Here is a 15,499-nt window from a genome sequence, read left to right on the forward strand (position 1 = left end):
AACTTTAACATCTGTATTTATTAAATTTAAAAAAAGAAAAATAAATTAAAAGGGTACAAGCAAAAGCTTCTTATTTCTGCAGCATCTTCATGTTAAAGCTCAGAAAAATCTATTCACACATGTAAAAGAATATGAGAAAAATTATTACACAAAGACAGTAAAGACTAATTCTGCCATAGATAGTCTGCTGTTCAAACTTTCAGTGAACTCTCTAAAACCAGAAGGACCATCAACTCTGATAGAAATACAGGAAAACTGAATTCAGACTAAAGGCTGGATGGTTCTTAATTAACAGAACTGTGAATAAAAAAAGCAATACAGAAATTCACACAAGGTACAAATTTACAAGTCAAGATCTAAGTTCCTTTTCCATCTCTCAAGACAATTCACTACAGTTGGCCTGTTTCATCTACACCATTGGTAATGTGCACATAACCATGCTTGGTACCAGCTAGGAGGAAGGAGGCAAGAGAGGGGGGAAGAAACCACACCTGGACAGCTAGGAACTGACACTTACTAGGCCATAAGCTGTTGCCCTTTTACACAACAAATGCCTCTTTATTTCACAATTACTCCATTTATTTTAGAAGGTCAATAGTGAGGTAAGGCAATTCACAGCACAGGTACCATCAGCCCCATGCCCCTACTGCAATTACAACTAGTGCTGACAGACTGCCACAATAATTCTTCATCAAGGGTGAGCCTAAATCTAGTTTAAAAATGTACAATGAGAAAACCATTACAATTTGTTTTGCTCCCTGACTTCCTCAAAGTTTTATGTGTACAAAATAAACTGAAAATGCAAATAGCATTACTATTTCATATTGTCCATTAGCATCAATGCTAGTAACTTAAAATGGCAAAGGAAAATCATATATCAGTCACATTTACAAAAACATGCTGTGCAGGAACATTACTATGACATTGATATTTAACATTTAAAATAGAATTACAGCACTATTGGCACAGGCAGATTCCATGCTATTTTTATACATGCAAAACAATGTTTTAATTTAGACCTACTTGAAGCTTGCCCAGTGATAGGTCCTCATCTCCAAGAAACGACAAACTACCATGCCCAACCAGATGCCACCCCCGTTACAAAGCAGGATGTCCAAAATGACTTGATCCCACCAGCATTCAGCAAAATTAGGCAGAAGGTGCATGAAGAAGAGCTATAGAACACAGCAAAAAGATTCTGGGTGAGGCACAGCACAGAATTCCTACAAATTCACTTTTAATGTACACATTCAAAAATCAGCTTTTCAGTACACAGCATACTTCAAGGGCATGAGCTACTGCCACTGAAATTTGATGGACATCCTTCCATTAAATTCATAAGGCTTTGAACAGAACCACACAAAACATCAGTAGTTTTCTTCTCACTGTTTCCTGCTGAGGCTATGCTGTATATGAGGATATCATTACAGTGATTAATACAGGAATGACAATTCCTGTGAAAACTCTTGCAAAAGTGTACCAAAACCACTTGTTTTTCTTTGACAAAGCTATGTGAATTCCAACCTTTTCGAAAATTTGAGTTTCTCTTCAGGACCCAAGCGATACAATGTTGTTCATTATCCTGCTAAAGTTTCCCTTTAATATTTTTAATTACTTTAACCTGAGAGGGGTGATAGCCTGCAAATGTCAGTCAGATCCAGGCAAAGACACCAGAAGTTACAGATAATGAGGCAGCAAAACCCAGAGCACAGGTGTTTGCCCGACATTCTCTTGCTGCTTTGTCAGAAACAAAGGTCTGCCTGCTTCCCAACTTTAATCCAACAGGGTGGAGCATGGGCCAAGTTTCCCATTTCAGAACAAGGAGTTGGCTGAAATCCATTAATGCTAATAAGAGATGCTCAGCTAAATCCCCATGTAACTGCCCTGATAACTTCGGGAGGTTTCTAATTACTCTCCTGAATTATCTAATTCATCCAAAATCCATTTGAATAGTGATAACATATCTGTATTTTGAACCTTGTCCAACACTGTCTGTTCCAATAATCTGCCTTCCAACAAGGGGAATACCAGACACCTGATGCTGTGTCAAATTGAAGACGAGGGTTGTGTGATGAACAATTAAGAGTATGAATGAAACAAATCCAGACATTTTTTTCCAGAGGGGAAAAAGTTAGTACAATAACTAGCTAGGGTGTTTTCTATGAATGGGTACTGGTGAAATCCCAATCTTAAGCAATTTCAGAATCACTTAAAAAACACAGTATCCATCAATGCCACAGAGGATAAACATGTTTTAAAGAGGAACTCACAGCATCAGGATTTTCAATTTTTTTTTAATTTTAGAGAAATAAATCCCTATCTATGCTTCTAAATTATAAACGCTTTGTCAGATAAGCCAAGCATTCTCAAGACAGCAAGCTTTAGAAAAATCTGATTCTAAAGACTATTTTCAGGTGTTTACATCAAGATGCCTCAACTCCATTTCACTTGTACACTGTGCATCACTATATACAATGTGTGATATTGTTGTATATAAGGTAAAGAGACCATGACAGTAGATCACAGATATTGCAAGGTGAAAAAGAAGAACAGTTGATCTGAATCAGGAAATATGTGAGATAGAAAAAGTAGCATGATCCCCATAACAGCAGAAAATAAATTATGACTGGCACAAATAGGCCAACCTAGACTTCCACTTACCTAAAACCCAGCTTGCTGTTGTCTGCTCATTCAGTTGTATCAATTACTCAGCATCTGGTTTATAAGACTTAAAATGTAAATCTATACTGACAACTAGAGAGCCATCCTTCTAGTAACATTCACACCTCATCCCTTTGCTGATAATGAAGATAAAGAGTGGCCTACCTCAGTGAGCTCCCAGGTGATGCTAATAGTCCAGCACAGCCCATAGCTGCGGATCAGCAAAGCCTTCATAGCCCAGCCCCAGAAATGCCCAAAAGCAAATATATCAAAGTGGCTGAGGATTCTCTCCCAGGTGATAACATGACAGTTCACTGCATACTCCTGTCATGAAAAGGATAAAACCCAGAACAAAATTACTCCATCAACACACAACTTCAGAAAGAAGAAACATCTTCCCATCTAGTGCAATAAGTCTGAAATCATAAGGGTATTAAAATTAGCATTATTTAATTTTCTTACAATTCTAAACTGTGGCAGAAAACTTCCAGTATTAAGACTCTGTGCCATCACAGAACAGCTCTAATTTAAAGGGAAATAGAACAGACCTTGTTGCCTGAAGAAGCATGTATTTCCTAAGTGACAGAGAAGCAACAAAAACAATAAAATCAGTAATGATAAAACCAGCAAACAATACTCCAGAAAATACTTACTTGCCTTTCTTTGGAGACTTGATTTGAAATAACCACCTTTCCTGACATTCACACTAGTCTAGTATTCAGATGTGGCTCATCAGTGGCTAATCTTCCCCAGTTTTTGATGTAATGTTACTGCTGTCAATGTTTGAGTCTCTTTTGTGTCTTATTTTCCTCATGAAAGCAATATTCCAGAATCCATTCATAGTGAAGATATTCAGTTACAGGCTTTAATTGAAAATAAATTTAGGAGAATATCAAAGGGAACTTGCAAACATTTTTTCACAGATGAGCAGCAGATTCCTTAAGAATACCAATTAATATTCTAGCCACCAATGACAAAGGAACTGGGTTCTCATAACATATTGTACAGCAAGTGCTAGAAATCACTGCCTGAAAAGAAAAAAAAATTGTATGCCATCAGGAGGCTGCAACTGTGGGGTTGTGTCTCATCAGTGGGCACAACTGAATCATTCCTAAGAGGAAACACATTGAAAAAAATCTCTGCTCTTCAATCCTCCTAAAATACACATTGCCACCTGCAGGTGACAACACAGCACTGCTCAGGGATGTTTAATCAATAAATCTCTTGCAGGTCAGAACTATTGCTAATCCTGCACAAATGAACACTGATCAAGTTGAAAAGGAGACAGCAGAGAGAGATTTAAATCCTGGCCACCACAAGAAGAACGCAAAATTTCATACAAATCTTTCTATGAGCAGGCAGCTAAATCCCAATAGAGGATGACAGGAGTTGTGTAGGTCACTATAAGTAACCCTTACTGCTGCTGCTTTCTTGTGCATGCCTGTGCTGCTGGTCAGAGAAAGGTGCCCCTTGTTCTAAGGAGGGTAAACCTGCAGCTTTAGTGCATCAAGAGAACTAAACTGGCTCCTTTGCTAGCATGAGAAACACAGAATACACCACAGGAGGTGCAGGCTCCTTGCTACACCACAATATCTTTGAGTGAACACAATGAAGCTACTCCAAAAGTAAGTTTTTTTTTCCAGAGCTCTTGCTTTTTTTTGCTTTTACTTTTACTGGAGCTTTTTTCTCTCTCTATCTCATTTTTCCAGCTGCAGTTCTGCCAGCCATACAGTGAAATGTGTTGAACTCTTTGTTTATCTCCAAGCAACTTTGCTAGTCCTGTGCAAGCCTCTGCTGGACCAAGTTGCAGCCTTCATTATGGCTGCACTTTAAAACAATTACTCCAACTTTAAATGACAATATCTGGATTGCAAAGCAGACCAAGGCAAGTTTCCACTGACTGCTACAGTCAGGGAATGTGCTGTACTGTGGTTCTGTGCCAGTAGTAATACTAGTCCTCCCCTAGTTAGAATCTATTCCTAATTGAAATGACAGGAGAGTCAGGTGAATCTGACAAACCAACAGACTCCTTGTCTCAGCACCATTTTGTTGCTCAGCAACACCACTGACGCCCGTGCTGGGGCTCCATTTAGCAATGTATCCTCTCCCCATCCTAAGGGCAGGCTGCCCTCACCTCTCCACCAGCACAGCTGATTCCTGCAGAACCCAAAGTCACAGCCCTAGACTTGCACAACACATACTGCTGACAGGCTGAGGTGCAATACCTTAAGGACTGAATTTTCCAGGCAAGGAGCCTGCATGCAGCCCTCACTATCAATCAATGAACATGAGCTTCCTGCACTGTAAAGATTTCCATTCCTTCATGTGCTACAGGGCAGCAGTTTGCAGCCACTGCTGATGAGGGGCTGTGCATTGGTTTGCATAAGCAGTAAACTGCAATGTGTGAAAGACAACCAGTCAATTTCCCTACTAGTGAGGCATGAGCCCTATAAAAGCACCTAGTGTACAAAGGCGACCAAGGTGGACAGATGCACAAACCCAGAGTCAAGGGAGCACGTTGGTCAGGTGGTGAGGAGTAATTTGATGTGATAGTGAGAAGGGCAAGATTGGCAACTCTTGCCTCCCCATGCAGCCTCCTCTTCTGCTCGATGTCCAACTGCCCACACTGTGTTCTGCTTGCCACCCTGCATAACTCACACCCTTTTCCCAGGCCTCCTTTTACAACCTCAGTTCTCTGTGTTTGGGTCCCTATCTGAAGGAGAATGTTCTTGGGATGGAAAACTCTTTGCAAGCTGCTCAGTAGGTACAAGAACAAGCCTGGCTTTCTATGCCACTCCAGACTATGGTCTATGGAAATAATTTCCCAAGGGTAACAGCATCAGTGCTCAGTTGCAGAGTCCTGCAGTTGCCATATGAACATGTACTCCACAAGCTCCATAGCACAACAGTAATGTATTAAGCTCAGAGAGACAAGATGAGACCAAAGTTCTTTGAGTGCAGCACTGTGGGATCAAAAACCCTGATCTGATGGGACACATACCATACAGGCTTCCTTTAGATACTACCTTGCTAAATCTATTTTCAGTATCCATGCTCATATCTATTACCAAAAAGAATCCAAAGCCATCCCACTGCAAACATATATCATATTCCAAATTGCACACTCATCCAAACACCTACATTAGGAAAAAAAAAAAATACTGAGAAGATTATTTTTCCCATCAGCTGATTTCAATGTAAATAAATTGTTGACACAAAGGACTTGACTCTGTCAAGTATAGGTACAAACTTGCACTGCTCATGCCAGCAAATTCAGATTTATCCATTCCCTCTCATATAAAACATGCTTAAAGTATGTACAATAAAGTGCCATGGATACATACCATAATATCTGCTTCCCTTGTGGCATATCGAAGATTAGGGTCCAGCCAGTACATCACTGCTTTTACCTGCTCAAAGTTAAGGAAGAGCAGGAACACCAGGAACAGAAAATAGAGCACACTGAGACCTGCAAAAAGACTCAGTTTAAAAACCATGTTCACTCACAAAACTGCTTGGAACACAGAATCCAAAAAGCTACTTTGAAACAGTTGCTCTACAAATGAATTTCTATATGCAGCAGCTACATGCAGAAAAGCTGAAGAGACACCAGTCAGTGTGGGCTCTTTCTTCTATACAAGAAGTCAGATGGCAATGTCTGAGCCCTCAGCCCTTCATATCCCCTCCTGAGGCAAGTGATACAATACATGCTCAACTGCATGAAGCCAATCAAAACAAAATCAGTCTAATCAATTTAGACATGTGTACAAGGCTGTGATCAGGAAGCTCCTTAGTAAGAGATACATTAGGATGCAGGACTGCATTAGCTCTGTCCCTTTGCTTTAAGTATTCTTGGTCTCATTAATGCAAGCCCCCAAGCCTTTACACGGATTTCAACATAAAGATCAATCTAATAATGCCACCTGGCAATTCTGAGCTGTGCTGGCAGTAAAGAGTAATTATAAATATGAACTCATGCATGTCTGAGTTACTTTTCTGAGCTGGAAAATTTGCTGAACCTTTCAAAGATAAATATGATTATTATTTATTTTCACACCACTATAAATTATGAAACACAATTGCATTTGGGAATGCCATTTCTCTCTTCCAGTCTGAATAAGGATTTTTTTTTTTAAAGAACTTATTACAAATTGAGTCCTAGGTGTAGCTCTGTGGGTAGCAAAAGCTTTTGTTGGGACCATATCTTTATATTATTCACAAGCTCACAGATATCCAAGACCACATTTGGAGGAGGCAGATAAACATTACTTCCACAGCCTCAAACTTACTTGTGTCCTACAGCAGTGTCATGGAAAGCTGAAAGATTAATGTGAATAAACTTAGGATCTGCCATTCAAAATAAACTACAGCAATTCTAAACAGGCCTTTTAAACTATAACAGGACTCACAAGTTGATAGCCCACAGTGTACACCAGAAAGCAACTTTAGTTCAGAGACACACACATGCACAGAAGTATCTATATGGTCCTTTGCATTCCCTCCCAGAAACATGAGGGGAACAGATGTCACCCAGCTAAAGGAAGCACAGCCTGCAGGCCAGGGTGCATTTGGAAATGTGTCCTGTTGAGGACACACCAGTCCTTCATCTACCAAAGGGGTCTGAGAACTGAAGCACAGCTAAATGAACCACGGCAGAAGAAAGAGAATTACACAGGGAAAAATGTTGCTTCTGATTTTGCACACAGCCTTTCACCAAAAGTACTGGGGTCAAGCTCTGACAGTATCAACTTTGAGAATGATCTTTACTCTACATGTAGTGAAATTTGAAGGGATCAGTAGGACCTGTGTTTCCCAAACTTCCCAAGAAGCAGTTTTGTTTAACAAGTACTGTCTAATCAGCAGTATCCTCTCAATGTCAATAGATGAGTAATCAGCTACTTTGAGAAGCTACTTATTTTTAGATATTAGATGGTAGGAGAGAGGAATGTTCAGTATGCCTAAAAATAATCAAATGTGCAGTCTAGCATATACTCTGTGAACCTTGAATTACTTGAAAATAAAATTCCTCATGATTTTGCTGTGTAATTCAGATGTTTAAGGAGTGGGATTTAACTTGTTCGTTTTGTAGCTGACAGAATTATTTTTCAAATTATGAATGCAACTGATATTTACAGGTAATTTTAATGAAATAAGAATATGAGTATATACATGTCAAGAATATTAATACATGTTAATCTATTAATTATACAATTTAATAAACATATAAAGTAATAGCATATTTTGCCAATAATGAAAAGAAATCGCCTACTTGGAAGTCAGACAGTATATGCAGCAGCTGGGGTTGGAAGAGTTGACAGTAAGAAAGGTGTGAGGGAAGGAGATTTGGAAGCACAAAACAGGATTAAAACAGAGTATCAGAATGAATGATCCCTTTTTGGTGATTTCATTTACACCATCCTGACACAGAGTAACTACAACGATATTCCCAAACATAGCAAAGAATAGATTATGAACAACGGCTCAGGAGTGGAGGAAAGTAACATTCACACAAGTCTGATGCACAATTATGTTTTCATGACAATTCCATTCATCAGAAAGCTTAGAAGGCAGGTCCTGCAAAATCAATGCAAAAGTCAGAAATACAAACTTACCAAAAACCATCCTCCATAGAGCAGGGTGAGGACGTGTAAAGGGTCCTATAGAAGGCAAACAAAAAGCTTATTAGGAGACAGTAAGAACCACAACATTTATTTTTTAGTATGTCACATATGACTACTTGGCATGAGCAAGGATCAGTTTTTCATCAAAATGTGTAATACACCTGAAAGCTGGAGCTCTATGTTGTTAAAAAAACAAAGAAGTAACAGCAGATTTCAGAGTGGGAAAAGGAAACTGTCAGCTGGTAACATGAAGACAATTTTTCACTGTTTTAATGGAGTCATATCCAGAACAGTAGCATGCTGTTTGTGCATCAGACACCATATCTCAGGTGTCACCTGAGGATGTCTTGACCTGGTTTCCAGACTGCAGCTTGCTCCCAGTTAAGGCATCCCATACAAATTTGGCTGTGTTAACAAAGAAACATGATGCTTAGCTTTCAGAGCAACAAGAAATGTTACTGAACAGGCCTCCTGAAATTTCCAAACTGAGCATCATATATAGCTGACAAGAAGAAAGAGCACTATGCACTTTATCAAATTATTTACTTTAGAGCCAGTGATGAAATTGATTTATTTCACTAAAAAACTCTCACCTAATGTGAACAACAGAGAAGGTAAATCTGGTAAAACTGGAAAACACCTAAAGATGAATCACACATTTAGGTAGCAAGAAGTGGAAAACAAATATATTCAGCACACATTGCATACTCTTTCACACTTTCACCACTGTCTGCATAAAGCTCCTTTTTCTCTGGCATTCAGTTCTTGAGGCAGCACTTTGTGAAAAGTGTGCATATAGGACTTTTAACATATGGGAAAAACACATCCCAACTCTGCAGTACAAAGCTGCCCTGAACATGATCACTGTTTTCTCCTGAACACTGCAAATCATGAGACGGTTTAGACTTGAGCCAAGAACCATGATTTCACTGTCAGCAATAAGTAAAAGTTAAAAATCCAAAACAGACAAACCAGGTAGAAGCATTTCTTCCACAGAATTAATTGACACATAAATGTTCTTACATTTTTACATTTTCTGCTCCTCACACAACCACCAAAACTTTTGTCCAACTTTTATTTCTACTGAGCAACTGTGGTTTTACATTGTAAATGCAACTTGAACCACTTCTATCACTAACTTCTGGTAAGGTGTTGTGTCTGAGAATTTTTAGAATTACACTTCTTTTGAAACATATTGAGGCAAAGTCCTCCTAAACATGATTTAAGGGTCTGTTAGCATCATTACTTAATCTGAGCTGCAACTGCACATCTGCAAATAGGACACTGATTTTGAGAACTTGAATTCCTTGTTAAATACAGACTATAAATAACAAGCTATAAATAACACTTATCTCTGCTCAGTATGACTACAACCCATTTTTAGACCATTCCTTAATATAAAAGAATTCAAAGAGTAAAGAAAAAATACAGTGAAAATTGGTATTTAAGTAAAAGTCAAAGTAAATATAGTGGCAATAAAGAGAAATTCACATTTAAGAAACATTAAGTTAACATTAAGGTATAAACCTTACTCACCATTAGGAAAAGCTAGAACACTGATGATTAGAAAGAAGAAAATCACAGAGAGGATACCCCTCCAAATATTATCCTCTGGTACAGAATCATCCCTAAAGAGACAGACAACACAGTTTTAAAGTACCTGATAAGGATGAAGTCAAAAGGCTCTCAAGATATATTATTTAAATAAAGAATACACAGAAATTAAATATAAGAAATATGCATGCTCATTATGTAACAAGATAGTAATTGCACTGAATGATTTTCACACTACACTTCTGGGTGTCCCTTTCTCACAAGAGGGTTAAATACTTCGTAAACACATGCAAGCCATTAGCATTGTTAGGATTACAGAAGCAATGATCAAATTTAACATAAGGTGAAAAAAATCTTCCTGCTTTAATGTTTGTAGAAACATCATCAGATTACTTTTACACAGCAACTTTTACTTTCATACCTAAACTTAAACCTCTGGAAGCCTGGATGCAATTCCTAGGTTTCCCTCTGTTGTGTTGGTGCTACTTGCAATACCCTTCACTTCCCTTTGCCTATCCCCAAATGCCTGAGATGAGGGCAGAAATAACTATTACAATCAGTCTTTAGAAATAATTAATGTACAGCTTAGAGTCTGTAACAGAGGCATAGCACAACTTTAATGACCTAAGAAAAAATATCAATTTGCTTTTAGATCTATTAAGCCAAAGCTCTGAATATAGTAGCATGCATTATTTGTGCTACTGTTACATTATAACCAGAAGAGAGACTTAAAAATTCAGTTTGTAATGCCAAGGCAAATTTGTCATAGCCCTTTTTTTCAGGCAGGTAGAATATCATAGCAGGATTAACAAAATAACCCTCACCTAACTTTTCTAACAGCAGGCAGCTTCTGGGATACTTCAGTAATACAAACAAACAAATTTCAGACTACCATAGTACAAACAGTGAATATTTCATAATAATAACCCACTACAACTAAAGTCCAAGTTTTACTATCTGGGTATTCTTCATGTATTTAGGATCAGTTTATTATCAGTTATCAGTATATTTCTTTATTTATTTACAACACAATAGCAAAAGAACTCCCAGCAAAATTTAAAGGTAAAAAGCTCTTCCTGGCACATCATCTGTCACATTCCGGTATGGTTCAGTAAAGAATCCATGACAGCAAAAATGCTCTTCACATTAGATACTTGTTACAGTTATAAAATATTTCTTACTTAGCCAAATTATTTTCCTTTTCCCCAAAACTGAACCTTAACACAGCAGGCTTTCATCACTGTGAGGCATTTAAGCACTGTGTTAGTTTAAAAGTACAGAAGGAAAAAATGCATTTAACATGAATGGTTTCTCTGCAGGCCTTAGGGACTCCCCACAGTATTTTTTTAAAACCAGCTGAGTTCAGCTTTACCAGCCATTTTCCTGCTGCACAGACTGACACGTTATACCAGCTATAAACTCCAAGTCCCAGAGCTTAACTCTGGCTCCCTTGGCAATCCCAAGACCTTATGCCATCGAGGGCACTTCCTAGCCAGAGCCTCTGCCTCTGATGGCTCAGAGAGCAAAACCACATCCCTCTTTTAACACATGAAAATAACACACAGGAACATGCTGTCATGGCTGCCACATAGAGGATGAATATATATTTTTTTTAAGATAGAACAAATCACTGTAGTCACATCACATAAATTCATCATGGCCAACAAAGAAGTGGAAGACATTGCGATCACATCACTCAATTGCTGTGCCAGGTGGGATGAAAGGTCCTTATCTCTGCATATCAGGATTCTGAGTACTTCTCAGCTTCAGGAAAGCTCTCCTAGTCATGTTGCCACCACTTCCCCCAAACCAAGATGTATGCTTATTTTGGCTTGCAGATGCTTTTCACAAAGGATAGACACCAAATCTTCTTGCCAGAAGCACATAAGAGCTGGTGGGAGCAAGAAACTTGTTGCTGTACACTAGCTGATATAAGAATTATAGTGCTTACCTGGAAGAACTATTTTGGGGAATGCCAAAGGGAAAGATGCAACCATAACAAGCTGCAATTGGGAAAATGTGCTAAATCATCTCCTCACTTAGCCCCAGAAATGTTGACTCTGATTTTGAAATACAAGCATTCATGCAGCAAAACCAAGGTTTCTAATGTTTACGTGGGAGGACAGATGAAAATTCTCTCAATTTTAACCCACTTTACAAGGGTATTTTTCAATTCTGTGGCTTTTCAGAGAAGAAATAAAAAAAAAAACAAAACAAAAGTGCATAATAACTGCATAATCTTTATCCCTCTTCTGCTCTTCTCCAGAGCACTAGATTACAAAAATGTCAACTACTGAGTTGTTACACTAAAAAAAAAAAAAAAAAAAAAAAATTAAAAATAAATGGGATGCTCAATTGAAGAAAAAATAGAAAATAGCTAGAACACTAAACGTGGAATGTGGGAGAGGGAGGGAAAGAATCTTCCAGAAACTCAACCAAACCTAAATACATAATAATCCAGTTTAATCAAGCCCATTAATCAAGGGACATGGAGACAAACGTCTTACACCCTCACAGGTCTTACTCCTGCTTCCACAAACCCCTGCAGCTTCATACCAGAAGCCACTAGTCCGTCACCCTCCCCAGTCCTATTGTTGTGTCCCACAAAATATCCCCTCCAGGACTGACTCCTGCTAGTTGCCTCTGGGCTCAGAGAGGGCTGCACACCTCTATCTAGGGTGGAAGAGGACAGGGAAAGCTAGAGCCACTCCACACCTCTGCCCCAAGGCACAGGATGGAAGCAGAGGAGCCTGTGTCTGGCTCATTCAGCAGGAAACAACTAAGGAAGCTGCAGCCATTGTCAGAAGCACTAGAAGGATGTGCATTAAAGAACAGAATATCCTCTATTCCCCACTTCAACATAGAAAGATTAAAGACATGTTTCTTTTTCTGGATTATTATCATTAATATTGTCATACCTGAAGATTACTGCTATCTGAAGTTCAGTTTCACCCTTATCTGTCAGCTCACAGACAGTAACAGCCGCTCTCAGTGATCCTAAGGAGGACTTCATGTTATGTATGGCTTGCTACACACAAGGGAAAAGCATTTTCTAAGACCCTCCACATAGTTCTGCCACAAAACAATTTTAGAAGAGACAAGAAAGACTTTAAGGAACACAGAATTTCCTGTGTCTATGGTGAAGTTCCTGAAAAAATAAATGTTACTTCACAATATCAGCATGAATCTATCATAGAAAATCCCCCACTCAACAAACTGACCAGGAGAGCTACGGAACAACTGACAGCACAGGGGAAGCAAAGAATCACTTGTGACACCTTACAGGGAAGTCTACAGTACCTTGGGCCCAGGAAGTGGGAAAATGAACATAAACATCACTTTATTGCATGAGTCAGTGTAGACTCAATGCAATAAGCTGATAGAAAGGAGCACAGACTGTAAAAGCGTGTGGGAAAGCATCTCCTGTTCCCCAGTTTCTCAAAGAGTGTATATGGTTTGGATAGTCCCAAATGAGGCCCAGAGGCAGCATTCTGATATCACTCAGGAGATCTATGAAACTCCTACAAGAGCTGAAAATAGCAGGAGGAGAGGGGGAGAAAGTAAAATCAGAGTACCTTCCACAACCAGAGAAGGGGAGAAATAGAGAAGAGTTAAAGAGATGTCAACTGGCATTTAAACACAGGAAGCGAGGCAGAGATAGACAGAGGGAAGAAGATGAAACTGAAGAAGTCAGTTAGAAAGACAGCAAAACAAATGGAAAAACAAACCAGCAATCCTCTTGGAAAAATGCAAACAAGCACTCCAGAAGTGAAGCAATTTTATTTGGGCCTAGAAGACTCCAAAGTGCTGAAATTGCTTCTTAGCTCATCCTCTTGAAAGACTTCATGGCAAAATTCCTTCCCCAAAGGTGAGCAATCAGTTCTATTAATCCTTCAGAATGACATTGTAATGAGAATCTTAGTGACTCAGAAGTTTGACCTAAATTAGCCCTTCAGGGAGAAAAGCGATCAGGCAAGGGGATGAGGAGTACTTGTAGCAAGGTCTGTAATTAAACATTGTAGCAGAGCACAGAAATATGTCTCGAGGATTTTGGAGTTAAGAAGGGATCCAAGTAGAACAAGGGATGTGCTCACTAAAAGTATCTCCCTTGGGGCCATGCACATGTTGAAACAAGAAAAGGCTCACCTCAGACAATCTGCAGTTATATTATTTTACTTTTCTTTATGCTCCTGTCTCAACTCAAGCCAGGGTTGGCCATTATTTCACAGCTGATGAAAACTATAGAATAAAACAAGGTTATACACTGAACTGTGTATCAGGCTTAGCGACAAATAATAATTTTCTTACATCACATAGAGAGTAGTCATGAATTAATGTTTTAAAGTCAATTCCAAGGAGGGGATTCACCACCATCAGAGTTTAAGCCACAAGACCACTGAAGTCCAATGCCACAAAAGTTTAAATGAGCCTAAAACACACTGCACTACCTAGCCAAAACCTCTCAGGAATCACTGCCTACAGACTACACCATTTACTCTACAGGAGGATTATGCAATCATCTTCACATCCAGTAGGAAGCAATAAAAACTATGCACAACTTCAAAAAAAATGCAGGATACCCATCACATTGCACAGCTATACCCTTTGTGTTCAAGTAAGGCTCCCGAACAACCTGCCACATTCCTAGCAGGATTGATGCCCACAGAGCCCTTCCTGTGCTGTGCAAAGGATGTGGCTAAACCCAGCTACTCCCGGGCCTGAGCCAAGCTGAGCCTGGCCGCAGACAGCGTGGGGACAGCAGCGATGCCACGAACAGTCACTGCACGCTTGGGAAACCATCGACATCAGTGATGTCACTGCGGGGCTGCTCGACAGCCTAATAAAGCCCATTTTTGGCAGCTCCTTGAAACACACATTTTAGTAGAGTCTTTACCAGAGATCCTCAAAACAAGAACCTCATTAACAAGTCCCCAGAAAACGCAGTGAGGATGGTAACCGCTCTGGAAAGGAGGATGCCCGCTCTCGAGCACGGGCCTGCCGAGCAGGGGGCGCAGGCACGGCCCGGCAGGGCACAGCACGGCTCAGCAGAGCACCGCCTGGCTCGGCCCAGCCCGGCAGAGCACGGCACAGCACGGCATGGCCCGGCACGGCACGGCAGAACACGGCACAGCCCGGCAGGGCACGGCCCGGCCCAGCACGGCATGGCCCGGCACGGCACGGCCGCGCTGCCCCTGCTCGCCCCAGAGGCGAGCACAGACCCTCCCCTCCCCACTCCCCGCCCCGGAGCCCCCGGGGCTGCCGGCACCCAGGGGCGGGGCTGCGGCTCCCCACAGCGGCCGCGCACCTGGTGAAGGCGAAGGCCATGAGGCTGAGGATGGTGAAGCTGAGGAGCGTGATGGTGTGAGGGCGGTAGAAGAACTCCAGCGTGATGTCCTCCACCTGCTGCTCGTTGATCATGCGGAAGTGCAGGCGGTAGTTTACGTCGTCCTTGCTCAGGGTCCGGCTCCCCACGCACGCCGCCATCTCGGCCCCTGTCTCCCCCGGTCTCAGCGCAGCTGTGGTTGCGCGGGGCGGCGCGGCCCGCACCAGCCCGGCCGCCCGCGCCGCGTCCCGCCGAGCGCAGCCGAGCGGGGCAGCGCCGCGCCCGCCGCGCCGAGGGGCGGAGCTCGGCCCGCCGCGCCCACCAGGCGAGGGAGGGAGCA

General features: G+C 40.9%; 1 protein-coding gene across 2 annotated transcripts in view; it reads right to left on the bottom strand.

Annotated features, from left to right (window-relative positions):
* The window catches only part of PTDSS1 (phosphatidylserine synthase 1), a 28,184-nt gene extending 12,721 nt beyond the window's left edge, over positions 1-15,463 (bottom strand). For both annotated transcript variants that reach the window (XM_056486112.1, XM_056486111.1), the window contains exons 1-6: positions 15,142-15,463; positions 9,819-9,910; positions 8,274-8,318; positions 6,006-6,130; positions 2,827-2,985; positions 1,024-1,175 (exon numbers count right to left, since the gene is read on the bottom strand). In XM_056486112.1, coding sequence (XP_056342087.1) covers positions 1,024-1,175; positions 2,827-2,985; positions 6,006-6,130; positions 8,274-8,318; positions 9,819-9,910; positions 15,142-15,320 — 752 coding nt within the window. In that variant the 5' untranslated portion in view covers positions 15,321-15,463. The remainder of the gene's footprint in view (positions 1-1,023; positions 1,176-2,826; positions 2,986-6,005; positions 6,131-8,273; positions 8,319-9,818; positions 9,911-15,141) is intronic.
* Between the last annotated feature and the right edge of the window lie 36 nt (positions 15,464-15,499).

The sequence above is a fragment of the Oenanthe melanoleuca genome, chromosome 2, assembly GCF_029582105.1.
Source record: "Oenanthe melanoleuca isolate GR-GAL-2019-014 chromosome 2, OMel1.0, whole genome shotgun sequence".
NCBI lineage: Eukaryota > Metazoa > Chordata > Aves > Passeriformes > Muscicapidae > Oenanthe > Oenanthe melanoleuca.